The following is a 17334-nucleotide window of genomic DNA, read 5'->3' on the forward strand; positions in this document are numbered from 1 at the left end:
CTACGGTTGAAGATGGATGGCTGTGTCATTAAGAGAGAGCTTTTTATTATTCCCATAGGGAAGGGGGGGGGGACATGAGAGGGTCACTAAGAACTACAGCAGGTACCTGGAAAATAAATTAAAACAGAAACGTCTCAAAACGAAAGACAGGAAAGAGACACGGAGAGCAGCTGGGCAGCTCACCCAAGCGGCAGGCTCTCCACCGGAAGGCTGAGCAAGTCCCCGGCCTCAGCCAGCCCATTTTCTTGTCCCCCTGACAGTGATGGCCCTAGGCTCCAAGCCCTGTGGGGCCGTGACTCGAGGCCTCCCCGCAGCCTGGCTAGGGACTGGCCAGAGTCCAGCTTGGGCCCCCTGGAGCCCCATCCAGCAGCAAGCAATGCTCTGCCCTTGTGGGCTCGTGATTGGTCTCCTAGTCATTAGAGGTGACATCAATGTCCTCCCCGTTGGCCTGCTTCGTGGCGATACGCCACCGGTTGATATGGTGGGAACCTTTCTTCTTCTGCTCGGACTCCGGCCCTTCCTCCTCCAGCTTCTGCCGTTTGTACTTTGTCCTCCGGTTCTGGAACCACACCTTCACCTGGGCCAGGAGGGAGGGGCACAGGTAAGAAACACCCAAAGCAGCCAAGAGGGCCTCCACGCTCCCACCGAGCTGGAAGTCAGATGGGGGAAACTGAGGCTGCACAGACCAGGGTTCTCTCTTCCAGGCATCTGCCACCTGGCAGGTCTGGAGGACTGCTCTTCAGATGCAAGTGAGGAGGGGAAAGGCCTGAGCTAGACATAAGGGCAGTTTTCCAGACTCTCTCAAGGACAAAGGTATGGCTGTGGAGCCTCCCTGGTCCCTGCAGCTGCAGTGAGCTGGCAGAAGAGAGCACGACAGGCCAGGGCTCTGTTAGTCTCCAGAGAAGATGTAGTCATACCCAGACGGCCCACAGCTCCCTCCATCTCCTGTGCTGTCCCCACACTGCCACACAAAGACAGGTAATGCTTCGTAACCTGGAAGTGATGTCTACACCAAGAACACGGCCTGTGATAGCCACACCTGCGATCCCAGAACTGGATACTGTAAACTCACATACCTGCCTCAGTGGTACTGTGTGGCACTCTCCTACCCTTTCACAAGTAGAATTATGCAGGCCAGGGCTGTGTGATGGTGAACCCCAGTCTCTCAGGTGCCCAGCTCCTCAGGGGAGTCTAAAATCTACCCATGATCCTCTGACCTCCTTGGCCAGACAAGGGAGAGAGAACGGGGAGAGCTCTGTCAGAGGCCCTACCCTATGCACAGGGTCTGCACCTCCTGGTCCAACAGCACTGGCCCCTGGCCCATCTAGAGTCACAGGTCACACAAGGACAGGAGAGCTATTGGAGGACAGAGGTGAGTGCCAGGCAATGGGAGTCCCTGGGAGAAGGGTGGGCTATGCACAATCTGGACAAGCATCCTCTGGGATGATGGGAGCAGGTCTGTGATTTCAGGCATCTCCAGGAAGCCCCATTCAGTTCCGTCTCTCCCATCCTTCCTTCCTCCTCTCCTAGCTCCAATCATCCCTCCTCCTTCCTCCTCCTCTCCAGACATTACTGCGTGTCCGAGACACAGCTCACATCCTCCCATGGGTGGCTCCCTCTTCCACACCATGGACCAAGCCTGAGCTCACCTGCTTTGCTTGTATATCTCGTTCCTTGGCCTTGTAGACCAGCCAGGCCCAAATCCTCCTTGCTGCTAGCAGGAGGAATTTGGGTACCCTCCTCAGCTAAGTCACTCCTCTGGACTCACCTCCCTCATCCGCAGGGGAGATGCTTTCGGGAACCCTTGCTGCTCCAAGGCACCTCCTGGATTCCTGTGCCAGTGGGTCCCCTGGGTAGGGGGTGTGGGGCACTGAAATTGCAAGACCTGATGTTTTCCTGGGATTATCAGCATAGCTCAAAGCAAGCAGGGGCTGCCCGCTATGGCTGTGCAGGCAGCATTGGTAAGCTGTTTGTGTACCGTGGTGGTAAACATTTCAATTGTGGCAGCTGCAGTGACTGCTGAATGGGGATCTAGAGCTCAGGGCAGGGCCAAAGCAAGCGCATCCAACTGCAAAGGTGGGCAGTGGCAGCCAGAAGTGGGCCTGGCATCCTGGCTGTAGGATAGGTTTTCATGCCTAGGATGTGCCAGGCTTACACACTCTTCCTCTCCGTCATGGAGGCCCTCGCGGGTTCTTCTCACAAAGGCCTCCACCGAGCCATCTGTCCTGCCGCTAGGTTGGAGGTGGGAACACTGGTGCTCAGTGCTCCAAATGCCAGCAGCTCAAGGCAAAGCTGGTCCAGGAAGCACCCCGGCACCCGGCCTTGGTAGATGAAGTTAGGATAAATGACTCCTTCCTTCCTCTCCAAGGCAGGGTTCAAACTTGTGGCCTGTGTTCCTCTCCTCAGGTAGACAGGGAAGGTATCAGATGCTCTGAGCGCAGGACGTCCTAGGCCCTGGATGGTTCTCAGCACACCACTGGCAGCCAGCCCAGCTCCTGCCTTCCACCCCAGAGCACACTGACTGTGCAGCCAGTGGGTGGATGAGCTTACTCTGCCTCCTGTGCATGACTCAGAACTGTGTACAGGATGTCATATTTGACAAGACCAAGTGGGCTGGACACAAGTGGTTTCAGGTGGCAGTGGACAACACCCAGAGACAGAGGGTCACCTCCTGCATCTGTGTCCCTTGCCCCGTTGTCAAGTCTCCTTCTGGAGACCGATGGTTGCAGTGGCCTCTAGTCTGGCAGACCCAGCCTGCTACCGTGGCCTGGCAACTCTCGCTCAAAAAAGGAAACAACCAATGGCAGAACAGTAGCCTGGGATACAGCTTCAGGCCTGGACGGCATCCTTGTACACCGCACACACACATACACACAAAAAGAATACCAACTTAAGTCAACAGGGTTGTCGCTCGGTTGGTGGATAACTTGCCTAGCATGCACCAAGCCTTGTGATCTAGCCCCAACACCACACAACCTAGAGGTGATAGTGCACACCTTTAGTTCTGTCACTGGGAAGGCAGGGGTTTTATATAGTGACTTGGAGGCCTGCCTTAGTTTCCTGAGACCCTATTTCACAACCAGCACCACTGGGGACAAGACAGCAGCTCTCCCCTCCGTGTGTGTGTGTGTGTGTGTGTGTGTGTGTGTGTGTGTGTCTGTGTCTGTCTGTCTGTCTCTCAACCAGGGCACAGCCCTCTCCTCAGGCTGCCTGGCTGTCTCTTGCAGAGCAGTCCTGGGCTGGGTATCCAGACGCTGGTTATAAAGCCTGTAATAACAGGGACAGTTGTGACTTCGTAATCGTACAAAAGCCAGGACGAACAGTGTTGGTACAGTGTAGTCACAGCCCTGAGAGACAAAAATCTATGCATGGGTGAGACAGAACAGAAGGGAACAGACCCAAGCCACTAATGACTTTTCTTTGTTCCCTCGACTTTTCTGAATTTTCTTTGCCCATTACCAATATCAAGTCCCCTCCCCGGCCCCCCCATTGGATTAAAAATAAAGAAAGGAACTGACTTGCCAGGGCAAGAGGAGCTGATAGTGATTCCCTATAAAACCCAGCCCAGCCAGGCAACTCTGGGGTCAACCCGTCTGCTAGAGGGGTGGAGACCCCAGAGGGAAGGCAGGTGACATGGTGTGGCTGCTAGCTCCATGGGAGGCCATGCCTGACTATGCCCTCTCTCTAACTCCACAGAGCTCTGGTCCAGAAGCATGCCTGGAATGCTGGCTGGAGACTCCACCCACCCGACTTGACCCCTGCGGTTTGGGGGGCTCGGGGAGAAGCCCCTGTGATCTGAATCCCCACCTCTCTGAGTTTCTCCCAACTTCTTGGTGAAGCCAGATGGACCCTCCCGGGACTCCCTGTTTGGGCCTGGATTATGTAACCTGGAGCTCGCATTTGGCCTTGAGAGCATGCTCAGGCATTCCTGGACCACGGAGACAAAGCAGTGTCCTCTCTGGTTTTGGGGTTGAGTCCTAAGGCCCAGAAGGCCTGTCCAGCCATGGCCATCCAGCTAGGCTGGTGGAGTAACTCAAGACTGTGGTACCAGGGCCAGATTGGACATGTTAACAAGAGAAGGAGTGTAGCAAACCGGAAAAGGGGCCAGGGAAGTGCTAAGTGCTAAAATGCAGTTTTTTAGTGGATGAGCTTTTGTGAGAGGGATTTTGGTTTTTTGTTTTGTTTTGTTTTGTTTTGAAGTTTTTTGTTTTTTCTTTTTCTTTTTTTCTTTTTTTTCTTTTTTTTGGTTGGTTTGATTTTGGGTTTTCGAAACAGGGTTTCTCTGTGTAGCCCTGGCTTTCCTGGACTCACTTTGTAGACCAGGCTATCCTCGAACTCACAGTGATCTGAACTCAAAGATCCACCTGCTTCTGCCTCCAGAGTGCTGGGATTAAAGACATGTACCACCACCACCCAGCTTTTGTTTGGTTGGGTTTTGGGGGGGGGAGGGGGGATGTGGTGGTGTTTCATTCGGTTTTAGTTGGGTTTTTTTTTGTTTTGGTTTTGAGACAGAGTCTCACTATGTAGCTCTGGCTGGCCTGGAAAACTCCTATGTAGACCCAGTTGGCCTGAGCATCAATTCTTCTGCATTAGTTGGTTTGGGAGAAACCAAGCTGTCTTGGTTAGCTTTAACTGCCAACTTAACACACCCGAGAATTGTGTGAGATGATAATCTCAACTAAGGACTTGCCTTAATCAGATCGGCCTGTGGCCACGGCTGAGGGAAGGCCAGGCCCACCGTGGGCGGCACCACTCCCTGGACAGGTGGTCTTGAACTGTACCAGAAAGCTAGCTGAGCATAAGCCTGCCTGCCATCCGGAAAGCAGCATCCTCAATGCGTCCTGAGGCACTGCTTTGGCTGGGAAGCGCGCTCCTTGGTTAAAGGCTACCTTGTGAGAAATAGACAGCAGGCCTACTGCCTGCAAGTACTTGCTTTGCTGTCCTGTCTTGACTCCCCACAGTGATGGGCTGCAACCTGAAATTGTACTGTTTCCTCCCTTAAGGTTCTTTTTTTTTTTTTTTGGTCAGGATATTTTAGTAGCAGCAACAGAAATAAAACTAGACTGGATAGGAGATTTGTACACAGGAATTTGAAAGCAAACCGAGCACAAGGAAGTAGGAGAGAGCGAGCGGATTAACCACTTGCTGGGGGAGGCTGGTGGAGAGAGGCGCATTGTAGAGATGGGCAGCGCTCACGCTGGAGTCAGGCCGGATGAAGAAGAATGAGAATGTGTTCTGGATGGACCCAGAGGGCAAGCCACGGTGCGTGCTGGTGAGACGGGTGTGCCTGCATCCATGAACGGATGGAACAGGAAAAACAGCACTATTTCAGAGTTCATCACACTTAACTTTTGAGTGATCTGCTTCTTTGGACAAAGTGGGGTGGCGGGGGGGGGGGGGGGGCAGGGCGACACATTCCACCTTGTCACCACTCCTCCGATCTCAGCCTCTCAGCTCCAGGTGTACACTCCCGTCCCATCCTCAAGAAGTCCAAACATCCCTGTAAAGATCCTGTAACCCCGACATGGGAAGTTCCTCCTTATGTCCTCCTTTTGCTCTTCTGCTTTCATTTAAGCATGTCTTCTTAGTCTGCCGGCCTCAGAGGCAGAGAAAGTCTTTAGAATAGACCGCAGCTCGGAGCCGCCAATCAGGCCACGCCCCCAGCCCGCTCCCTTCCCCGCCCTCTCAGGCCACGCCCCCAGCCGGCTCCCTTCTCTTGTGGGATCCATTTCCAATCATTTGATCTTGTCACTCTTCCTGCTCTCAGAGCCAGCTGGACCCTCATTCCCCGCCCCCCCCCCAAGCTAAAAAAAGTCACCTCCAACCTCCTCACTAGCTGTAGCCCTCTCTCCTCTGGAGCCATCTTGCATTCTGCTCCCTCCGCCCATCCTAGCTCCTCTCCCTCACCCTACCGCACAGGACTTCTAGGTTATATCAAGACTATGGAAAGGCTTGAGCCAGCGCTTAGGAGAAGGGACGTGTCATCCCAGAGCCACAGGGAATTACTGTCAAAGGTTTTTTTTTTTTTAGGATTTATTTATTATGTATACAGTGTTCTTGCCTGCGTGTACACCTGCACACCAGAAGAGGGCACCAGATCTCATTATAGGTGGTTGTGAGCCACCATGTGGTTGCTGGGAATTGAACTCAGGACCTCTGGAAGAGCAGCCAGTGCTCTTAACCTCTGAGCCATCTCTCCAGCCTGCTGGAACTCTTAGCTAGCCAGGAACAGCACTCACTCCGTGGTCCTGTGACTGCCCACTGGCATCTGATGAAGGTGCTGCCTGACCTTTCAGTGTCCATGGAAGTCAGACTGCAGGCGTCTCGTATGGCGGGCACACATCCTCATGATGCTAGAGGTGCTGATCTGACCCCTCGTCTAGGTTTGCCAAGCACCCACCTGGATGCAAGCTCAGACGAGTGCCTTCCTCATCATACCTCAGGGCCACGCCACAGTGGTGAGGAGCAAATGAGTACAACCAAAACGGAGACCTGGCTGCGGCCCAGGGCCCATCCTTCAGCCTCTTGAACTGAGCATCACCAGTCATCCCAGCATGGACACCATTCCCAGCTAGTCTATACAGCTCAGTACCAGGTAGCTCAGGCTACCAACCTCCCAACAACTCAAACCGAGCTCTCCTCTCCGACTTATCTATACATATACGCTGCTTTTATACCATCAAAACCAACAATCAGCTATGACAGCATGACTGGACAACCGAGGGGGCAAAACAGGGAGGGAGCAGCCAAGGCAGAGAGCAAAGGAGTGACTGTTAAAGGGTGGCCTTTATGCGCCTGCTCGTGAGCTACAAGTGTTTTGCTTGTTGACTTGAGACAGGACCTTACGTAGACCAGGCTGGGTTTATAGGTGTACGTGAGCCTGCCTGCCTGAAAATTTAAAAAATTTTTGTTTTATGTGTATGAATGTTTTCCTTGCGTGTATGTGTGTGTGTGTGTGTGTGTGTGTGTGTGTGTGTGTGTGTGTGTGTACCACAAGCATGTAGTGCCAACGGAAGCCAGAAGAGGGTGTTGGATCTACTGGACTTGGAGTTATAGATGGTTGTGAGCTGCCACGGGGGTACTGGGAATTGAGCCCCAGCACAGCACAGCTAGTACTCTTAAGCACAAGTCATCTCTCCAAGCCCCGAGCCTGGCTCTTAGTCAACCACAATCACTGAATATCTACTCCATGCTGGGCACCGTGATGGGTCCTAGGAGGAAGTAAATATGACCTCTGCTTCCCACAACCAAGATGCTCAGACACGTTGTTTGTCATAATTACCTGGTGAGCTGTGGGAAAAAGCTTGGTTGATTCTAGGGGTCGCTCGAACTCTTAACTAGCCAGGATCAGCACCCACTCCCATGTGTCCTGTGCCTGCCCACTGGCATCTGATGGGTACTGGAGGTGCTGCCTCACCTTTCAGTGTCCACGGAAGTTAGACCGCAGGTGTCCCATGTGGCGGGCACACCCTCATGAGGCTAGAGGTGCTTGGACTGCATCTTGGATGTCCTAAGAGGATTTCCTGGGTATCCCTGTATTTTAAGATCTCCCTGCGAGGTGGATGCCTCGCAGATTGACATATGGACATGACAGATAATTAAGTCATAGCAGCAAAATGTGATGCATATTAGGAAAGGCAAGGAAGACACCGTGGGTTCTGGGAACATGGAGGAGGGAACATGCACGCACACACACACACATACACACACAGACACACACAGACACATACACACATATACACAGACACACAGACACACACACACAGTGCACACACACACACACACACACACACACACACACACACACACACACACCAGAAAAGTCAGAAGCAGAAAGTGGATGGGTGAGCCTCACACATTCAGGGCTGGAGAGCCTGGCATTTATTAATTCAACCACAGCAATGTGGTGACTGAACCTGGGGAGACGTCAGAGCCACAGCTGTGTTGACGAGATGATGGCTAATCATCTGCAGGTGTATGAAGAGATTGTTAGTTGCCAGTTGCTCGCCAGAGATGGATGGTGGACATACAGAAGACAAAACGGATGAGATACTCAGCAGGTGGGTCCGTGGAGGTTATTATTAAGAAGAAAAGCATATAATTTGGAGAAAACATGAATTTACCAATTTGGGGAGAGAGTTGAATGAGCCTAGACAGACAGAGGTTGCTAGATAAAACACAGTTACATGTGAGAGGCAGAGCACCGAGGCCTGGTGGACAAATGCAGGTATTATGTTAGAAACACATAGCAGGGGCCTGATTGGGCTGCAGCATGGACTTGTCACATAGAAGGGAACTGAAAATGACAGGGAAGCTTGCCTGGCAAATACCGAGAGGTGGATGGTTAGCTAATTATACAGTGCAAGTCCAAACAGCAAGCTACAAGGATAACAGAGCGGTAACTCGGATGATGGCAGGAAGAAATGTCGGCCTAGGGGGCTCCTAGGCAGGGTCTTCATTATGTTACTAATTTAACATATTACTTTAAACAAAGAGAATGACAAAGGAATTGAAATGGATGTTTCCCGAGTTCATGTAAGATACCTCTAATCCTCAAACAATGTGTTTTCTGGACTAAGAAACAACTGAGAGAGGTCAAGCAACTTGCCCTTTGTGCACAGCAGACAGGCATTCGAAGTCACATCTGCTTAGCCCGTCTCTCCACCTCAGGGTCTTTGCCTGGAAATACAGGGCTACAAGGAAGTTCTCAGCCCCTTCAGGTAGTTCTGTGGTGGGAGGGGGGTGGTACGGTTCTGTGTGTAGAAAGAACCTCATCCCTGAGGGTTAACTAGGCCCCGGTGGTTAGCAGAGCTGGATGCATTGTATTATTCTCTTTGGTTCTATTCTAAATGCATGTTTAAAATGTCACATAATAAAAATGAAAGCAACAACCAGCTTATGAACTATGAACTGGCATTGTTAGAAACTAAAATTGACAGGAAGCTAGTAGATTCAGCTTGGAAGAAAATTAATTAAGCATGCTCTCACTGAGCTAAAAAATGGAAAGTTTAAAAACAATGACATGATTTCAACAAGTGCTAATCTGTGGGTGGTAAAATTATAAACTGTTTTGTTTTCTTACATTTCTGCAATTAACATTTAATAAATATTACTTTTTTACATGGAGTTAATTATAAACACCATTCTTAAGTTGACACCTTGTTTTAAACAATAATTGTACAGCACTCTTTGCCAGGAGGGAAAGAGGTGTTATTTTATTAGCTTATTTTTTAAACATTGCTTCCTTTAAAACTGTTTTTTAAACTAACTCTGTTGCTCTATAAGTTTTTTTTTTCCCCTTTCAGTTAGAGCTGTCAACTAGCAGCTCTGAAAACCTACAGGTTCTGCAGTCCTGTGGTAGCCTGGAAGGAAGCCATAACTCAACTGTTACATGGAGTACCAGATACTGTAGCCTAAATGCCAGAACTGGTGGGTGAGATCACTATAGAGAGCTGGGGTGCAGCTAGGGGCTGCCTACCAGACTAGTGCCCCTTGCTACCCCAGCAGCAAACGGGAGGGCACAGGCAGACCCTGCCTATAGCAGGGGCAGAACAGGAGGAAAGAGCAGCCGAAGGCTCAGCACCAGCCAGAGAAAGAAGTCAGCATCTGGGAGCCAGCAGGGTCTGAAGACCTAAACTGAAAAGTAGCGCAGTACCAGCAGCCAGGCTGACAGTCCCTCAGTGGACCACGTGTTTCATGGCCAGGTCCTTACAAAAACAAACAAACAAACAAACAAACAAAAACACCTCATATTTGCCTTCTTACCAATCCCTAGACATCTTGAATATTTTTCCTTAAATAAGCAACTACAAAACCCTACCTGGGAATTGTAATGTCACTTCCTCAAGCCTCCCCAACACCAATGGGGTTCACTCCCTCAACCTCTCAGCAGCCCCCAATGCCAAAGTCATGGTACTAAGACATTGGTGGGGGCTTATGTTGTTAACAGGGAACTAGCAGCTGGCGTGTGTGTGTGTGTGTGTGTGTGTGTGTGTGTGTGTGTGTGTGTGTAGGTGTGTGTAGGTGGTGGTGGGGTGGATCAGGGCTTCTCAGACTCCAGTTAGGAGCTGACCTCTCTCCTCGATTCATTCCTTCTGTTGCGAAGCTGACGCTGGCCTTCTTTGACTTCAACTGAGATCTCCTAGGCTTTGCCAGGGCAGAGAAGACAGGATCACGCCGCCCCCCCCCAACCCCCTTCCTGCCCCGCGCAGACTTGTGGGTCCTATGTCATCTAGACCAGAGTGAGGCTAGAGATCTTTCCAGCCTGGGCGCAGGGAGAGGACCAAATTCGATCTACTATGGTCAGATCCTTAGCGCTGGTTATAAGATCCGGAAAGCTAGGCGAGGTGGCTTATGTATGCTATCTCAGCACGCAGGTGATAGAGACAGGAGGATTGCTGCGAGTTCGAGGCCAACCTGGACTACATATTGAGATCCTGTCTCATTACAAAACACACTCCTGAGACCTAGGAGGGCAAACCCGGAGAAAGGGTAGGGTTTCCAGGCATGCGACATCGCAGGTGGCTTTTGGAATCTGAGGAGTAAAGAGACCTGCACCCAACCGCAGTCACCTTGAGAATGCGACCAGAGAATGCTTACCTGCGTTTCGGAGAGGCTGAGGCTGCCGGCCAGCTGTTTCCGCTCGGCTCCTACCACATAGTGATTCTTCTCGAAGGCTCGCTCCAGCCGCAACAACTGCGAGGGTGAGAAGGCCGTGCGGATCCGTTTGGGCTTGCGCGCGAAGGGCCCGTGCAAAAGTAGCCCGTCCTGGGGAACGTCGCTTGCTGCAGCCCAGAACCGACAGCAGCACAGGCAGATACAGACAGGAGAGAAGGCGCAAGGTCAGATGCTGGCCTCTGTGGGAGCTGGGAGCGCCCTGCCCTGCCCTGCCCTGCCCTGCCCTGCCCTGTCTCCTCTGCAACCCTGCCACCTCTTCCTCTTCTCCCCTTTTCCCTCACCACAGACCAGAGAACCCCAGAGTTACCTCCAGGGGACACAAGCAAAATCCGGGCTTGAACCTAGGCGAGCCCAGGCCTGATGAGGGACCAACAGGCACAAATCCAGAGGAGCAGCAGAAAGGCCGAGGGATGGCAGATGTCCCTTAGGTCTGTTCCTGCGTCCTTGCAGCGCTGCCTCCACCCGGGCCCCAAGAATTGATTAGCTTTTAATTGCCTGGCACTGAAATGTCTGGGCTGGGGGTGAGAAAGGTGATGGGGGAGGAAGTCTAATAGGAAGTCTAACCAGAAGTCAGTCATCTAAAGACTTTTCACGTGCTGAAAATACTCCTGTAGCTAAACGCTCAGCCTGCTGAAAAAAAAAAAATCCTAGGCAGGCCTAGGCTCCACTAAGCAGGAGGTAAAAGCAGGCTAGAGCCAGCAAGCAGGCAGACCCTGGAGTTCTCAAATCTACTTTTTGTCCCTCTCTTCTCTCTCTCCTTGGGCCTTAAACACTGTGAAGGCAGGCCCCCAATGGAAGGCTGGGAGAATGGAAGCCTGCTTCATGGGAAAGGCTTCTGCGTCCTCTCTGAGTAGTCCTGAGCTGAAAGAAGTAAGTATCTAGAGGCTGATATGTATGTATATGTATATGTGTGTGTGTGTGTGTGTATATATATATATATATATATATATATATATATATATATATATATATATATATACACATATATATACATATATATATATGATACAGATCTATTCATTTCCCTATGGGTGTGTATAAATATACACTCCAGCTTCCCCCGCCATCTTTTCCTCCCATTACTGTACAAGATTTCAGAGTGTGACTGTCCCTTGGCAAAGCTCCCACACTCCGCTCCTACACTGAAGAGGACTGAGTAAGACTGGGGTGGTGGTCAGGAAGTATAAGAGCCAGAGCAGGCCTCTACCCATAGCCTCTGGCTTGGCGAATGCCCCCACTGGGCCCTCACAGAGCTGTACATTCTCAAGGACTCAACAAAACAAAACAAAACAAAACACTGCCTGAAACCATCACACACTGGTCCTCACACAGTAAGTGGCCTGTATCAGCTCCCCTGACCCAACAACACAGAGCCCCAGATGGGATGTTTTGACAGAGTTAGCTGTTGAGGCTGAATGATCCAATTACTTTCTTCAGAGATGGCTACTGGGTTGACTCAATTGAACCCTACTGTTTTACTCTGAAGACAGTGATAGGGACAATTCAGATGAGACCTCCTGCTTCTGGAAACAGCTGTGTAAGTGAAACACTCACGTCATGAGCCGCCCTTGTTAAAATCCAGCTGGTAGACTAACTGTATCCGACCTCTACTGGTTGCCCGACTCTCCCTGGGTTTTGGAAACCTAGGCCAGTCAACCGAGGAGCTGGAATCTTCTTTGGGACACAGCTGTCTGGGACTGACCTCCTATCACCTACCTACCCATTTCAAGAGGTTGGGTCTGCACTACCACACAACAGGATGAGGGGATGTCACTGAGGAGTAAAGGATGGACATCTGCCCTCTAAGCTGTTGGTGGCAACAGCAGACCCAGGAGCCACAGGCCTGATTGAAGAAGAGTAGTAGAGTTGGGGAGCAGAGGTACAGTCAGAGGAGGTGGGGGAAGAGGAAAAACTAAGAAGCCCATTCCTGGACTGAATAGGAAGGCTCGAAGACAGGAAGTCCTGGGAAAGGTGGGAGAGGTGGATGAGAAAGCCTTTATTGAATAAATCGCCTCGAAAGCCCACCTTGTGCGAGTGCAGGTAAAGCCCCAACTGGGGTGTCCTCTGTGGTAGGGAGAAAGGCTCACAGTCTCAACCTTCAGAGGGTTTGGGCTCAGTTGCTGTCTGGCCTAACTTATACAGAAGTGTGGCTGCAGCACAGGAGGGCACACAGGTCTGAGTGAGTGGGGTGCAGAGATTTGCAGGGAAGCGGGGAGCTGAAAAAGCCAGAGCGGCCTCCGCTGGGCTCTATCCCGGCTGTGTTGCGGTGCAGGGGAGTGTCGGTCACCTGCACAGTGGAGCGAAGTGCTCTCAGTCTTTTTAAACACCATAGGGTGAGGATAGCCAGAGCTAGCTCTTTCCTGGGCCCCAGTCCTCAATCTTGCTTGGCTTGGGTTCTGGTGTAGTGGTTGGAATCTGCTCCAGTGTGTGTCCATTTGCATGTGCTGAGGCATAGGGCCTTCCTGACCCAACGATGAAGATGAAAGAAGCGGGAGGCTATAAGATTATGCAAATACTGAGAGTGATGACAAGTTGTTTGATTAAAAAAAAAAAAACACCCACCAAAGCTTTTTCCAGTGAGAAAGACGATTAGCACACAACTAACATCCGGTGATATTAATCAATGGCTGCATGTTCCTGTAAGGACATGAGTGTCCAAGGTGTCTGTATACCTGGACGCCTGTGGGACAGGGTCCACCCCTCCCTGTCACCTCCAAGGGAGGCCACACAGTTCTTGTCCGGGCCACAGGACAGAACAAGCTTGACGCTGGGATGCAGCCTGTTTGGACACAGTAAATTTCAGGCTGTGAGAAAGTGTCAGTTTCAGACAGCCATCGGAAAGGAACACGAACCCTTCCTTCCTGGAATTAAGAGGGGGTGAAAAATGCCCCCGCCTCACCTCTCTCCTCAGGCCGGTCGCTACAATCTAGCAATGCAAATACTAAGAACCAGGCTGCAGGAAGCGGGAACAAGAATCCGAAGCCTCCTGGGGAAGAGGCCGCACTAGCTACCGACTTGGAGACCCGTGCCTCAGCGACACATCCTGCAGCTAGAACTAGGAAAGGCAGACGGTAAAGCAGGAGACAGTAAAGCAGGAGACAGTCTCTTCTCTCTTCCTCCAGTCTGAACAAAGACCTCCTTTGAAGCTAGTGCCCACAACCGCAGCGGGCTTGGGAGGTCTAGGTCTCCCTTAGTCCCCTTCAGACGTAGCTCTTCAATTCAGAAAGTTCCTAATCGCTGGGAAATATGACCGAAACGACGCTCTAACCTCGCTTAATCTTCCCGGGTTCCTCTCGTTTGGCCTCCAGCTCGGAGGTCCTGACCATGCACCCCGGCTTTTCCTCTTTGCTTAGGGGAGAAGCGGCTTCTAGGCGCTACCGGCGCGCGCTGCCCGAGAGCGCTGCTCACAGACCGCGGACGCGGTTCCTTTTCGTTCTTGTCGGGTTTCGTTTCTTGCATCAAAACCGGACTAAAATGAGCATCGCGGAGACCCGGTTCTCTAGAAAACACGGCGCCGGAGGGCCTGGGACCGCTGGGTTCTTAGCCCCGAGGCCCCGCGGGATCTGGAGGAGGCAGCGTCGCGGAGACGCCGGGGCTGCAGGGCCGCCGAGTCCCGGAGTTGAAAAGGTCGGTCAGCACCCTTCGGAGTTCGCAAGCGCGGCCATACTCAGGTCCTTCTCCGCGTCGAGACGCGGTTCTGGAGAGGAAAAGCCCAGCGTTTGTGCAACTCCACAACGTATCTGCTGGGACCGATGGCTCAGAGAGCAGCGGAAATTTCCAAGAAGGTTTTGCGGAGGATGTTTTGGCCTCGCCTGGCTGGGGGATGCTCCGAGCCCGAGAGCTAGTCTCTCTTAAAAGGCACCACCAACCCCGGGCGAGCGGGGTTTACAGGAGAGGCCAGAGGTGTGAAAGGTCTGGAGAAGAGCTTGAGACAACAGACTAAGGGCGGAAAAGCCATCCAGGAGGCGTCTTGAGTATGCTGAGCTCCTAGGCTAGACTAGGAGCCCGCAGCGCCCTCTCTTCCAGGGTCCTTCACTCAGGCCCCTCCATCCCTGCGCTCAAACCTCGAATACTCAAAACTCCGCCCGTGGGCGCGAAGCTCAAGACAGAGCCCACCGGGGGACGCGGGTGGTTAGCGAAATTTGAATAAAAGCTCGGTTTAGTAGTGAGCCTTGATGTTAAGTGATGGGAAATGTTACCTAAAGCAGCGAATACCGTACGCTTTCCCCCCTCCCGCCAGGGCAAATCTTTGAGGTGAAAAATCTGCCCGCATACACACACGCACACAAAAATACTCGCTGAAGCAATTACACTATTGGATTCACGGGATTTTTCTCGGTTAGTATGTAGTGGCCAGGTAAGACTGGGGTCATTGCCTGACAAAACAGGGCCCTCTGAGCTAGTCAAGGACCAATAGCTAAAGAAAGCTTGGAGAAATTTCCCCCCTTTTATCGTATACATATTTGTATCAAATATCAGATTCACTTTGGCCGTGTAGCTCTGGCTTACTGTCAAAGTAGCTCTTGGAGCCAAAGTGTCAACCTTGTTTTATTTTTGCTGCTGTTTAACGAGATGCTAGATTTACCTACGGAAACTCAGAAGGCTGAGAGGGCCAGTCTATTTCAAAGTGGGAACTGAAGCAATTGCGATAGGGATCAAGGCCATCTCTTTTTTTTTTTTAATGAAAGAAAGGAAAACTATAAACCCAAGGAAGAAAATGACCTGCAATAAACACAACTCTCTTTTCTTTGGGGAAGTCAGATAACTGGTGTGTGTGTGTGTGTGTGTGTGTGTGTGTGTGTGTGTGTGTGTTTAAGGCTTTTGGATGGGTCTTAATTAGCAAACCAATTGAAGTTGCAGACGAGGTGTAGGGGGGCTAAGACTAGATATGACCTTAAAAGCCCCCCTCTGCCACCTCTGTCTCTCAAGAGGACTGTCCTGAGCTTCTAGCAGCCGGGTAGGCTCTCGGAGGAGCTAAGTGGTGAAGACGCCAGTTCGCTTATTGCAAGCCTTTCCCCCTTTGGGTCGGAAAGGCCACGGGTAACTAGAAGTCTGCCCAAGGTGGCCGAGAAACGTCCCAAGACAGCTGAGTGAACACAATGTGCTCCCCTGTTTCCCACAGAACCAGGCCGTGCAGGTGGACTTTCCCCTGTCCCGACGCTCCAAAGGGTTGTGATGACCACGGGAGCGAAGTATGGTCACAGCTCAAAGCTTCGGCGCGGGAAGGGTGGAGGGCCCCGCACTTTCAGGGATGGGAGCGGTTTAGTCCTAAAGGAAACTAAGGTTGGCCAAAGGAGGGTCTGAAAAGCACCTAGGATTCTCCGGGCTTGTGTACCTACCGACCTTGGTCCCTGAAAAGCGTAGCGGTTCCAACCTTCACTTCCCGAGTGGGAGACCAACACAACCGGCTAATCGCCTGCGCACAGTCAAGGCGGATCCTAGAGCCTGGTCCGCAAGAACTTCTGAGCAGCCCCGCCGCCTCAACGAGCCTCCCCCGCATTCCCGGGTCACGGACACTTACCCTGAAAGCGGTGGCCGAAGAAGCGATTCCGAAGCACCCAGGGATAGAAATGGAGAGGGTCCCGATGCTGGGCGCCAAAGAAAGAGTGAGGGGGTTGCAGCGAGGAGGCGCCCAGCTGGTGCGCCGGGTGCACCGTCAGCGCAGGGTGGTTCATGGCCTCGGGGAACACCAGCTCCGGCCCTCCGTAGAGCGAGCGGCCGGCGCCCGCGGCGGCAGCAGCAGGGAAGCCACTCACGAAGGCCGTCTCGGCCGCACTAGGGTGAGGGTAGTTGAGCGCTGTGGGCCTGAGCGGTTCCTCTGAGGCGGCCACGGTCAGCGGATGGGAGCCCGCGCCCCCGCTGCCAGGACTCCCGCCGGTACCACCATCCTTAGCCACCAAGGACTCTATGGTGAAACCCCGCTTGGCTGTAGGCTGGAACATGGTCGCGGCCGCCGAAGCAGAGTGAGGTAGCGGGGCTTTGGGGAGCGCTCGGTGCCCTGGCGCTGCCGCCTTGCGGGGTGTGCACCGAGTCAGGCACATGCACTCCCGCCCGCACCCCTCACCTCCCCCGCCTGCTCGCCCGCCCGCGCTCGGCCCTTGCGGGCGAGCCAGGCGCGGAGCGGCGAGGGGCGTGCAAGAGCCCTAGCACGGAGTTGGTCCACTGCGCACTGCCTGGAGCGTGGTCCTCACGGCCCAGCGGGCAGCTCCCCTCAACCGCCCGGGCGCGGGCTGCGAGTGCTACTGCGAGCGGCTTCTGCTGTCTTCCTGGCTTTCCCCCTTACAAGGCACACGGTGATCGACCCCGGCCCGCGATCCTCCTAGCACTGCCAGGCCAGGCCTCGGCGGCAGCTCTGCCAGGAGTGAGTTAGCGGGCACCTGCCCCGCGCTCGCCCATTGGCCGCGGCTCACCTGCCCCAAGGTGGGGGGCGGGGTGGGGCGGGGCGATAGATGGCGGGTGGGGACACGGTCCCCAGTCGGAGGCAAAAACCGGACTGGAACATTGGCGTTTGATCTAGTGTCCTCCCTCCGCTCCCGCCCCCAAGCCCCCCATCCTCCACTCAACACCCTGATTTTCTGACTCGGCCCTTTAGCTGCCGCCAGAGCCTGGTCTAAAGGGGACATCTACAAGCCTGTGTTTGAGGAAAAATATCAACTT

At 52.8% G+C, this 17334-nt stretch overlaps 1 protein-coding gene across 1 annotated transcript; it reads right to left on the reverse strand.

Annotated features, from left to right (window-relative positions):
• Positions 1–23: 23 nt before the first annotated feature.
• On the reverse strand, positions 24–17072 carry EMX1 (empty spiracles homeobox 1). The gene is made up of 3 exons (XM_084766485.1): positions 16199–17072; positions 10600–10784; positions 24–577 (listed from the first exon to the last, which is right to left on the reverse strand). The coding sequence occupies exons 1-3, from the start codon at positions 16716–16718 to the stop codon at positions 410–412; spliced, it is 873 nt and encodes a 290-aa protein (XP_084622611.1). The 5' UTR covers positions 16719–17072; the 3' UTR covers positions 24–409.
• Positions 17073–17334: the final 262 nt, after the last annotated feature.

The sequence above is a fragment of the Acomys minous genome (genome assembly GCF_964271855.1).
Source record: "Acomys minous genome assembly, chromosome: 17".
Classification (NCBI taxonomy): Eukaryota; Metazoa; Chordata; class Mammalia; order Rodentia; family Muridae; genus Acomys; species Acomys minous.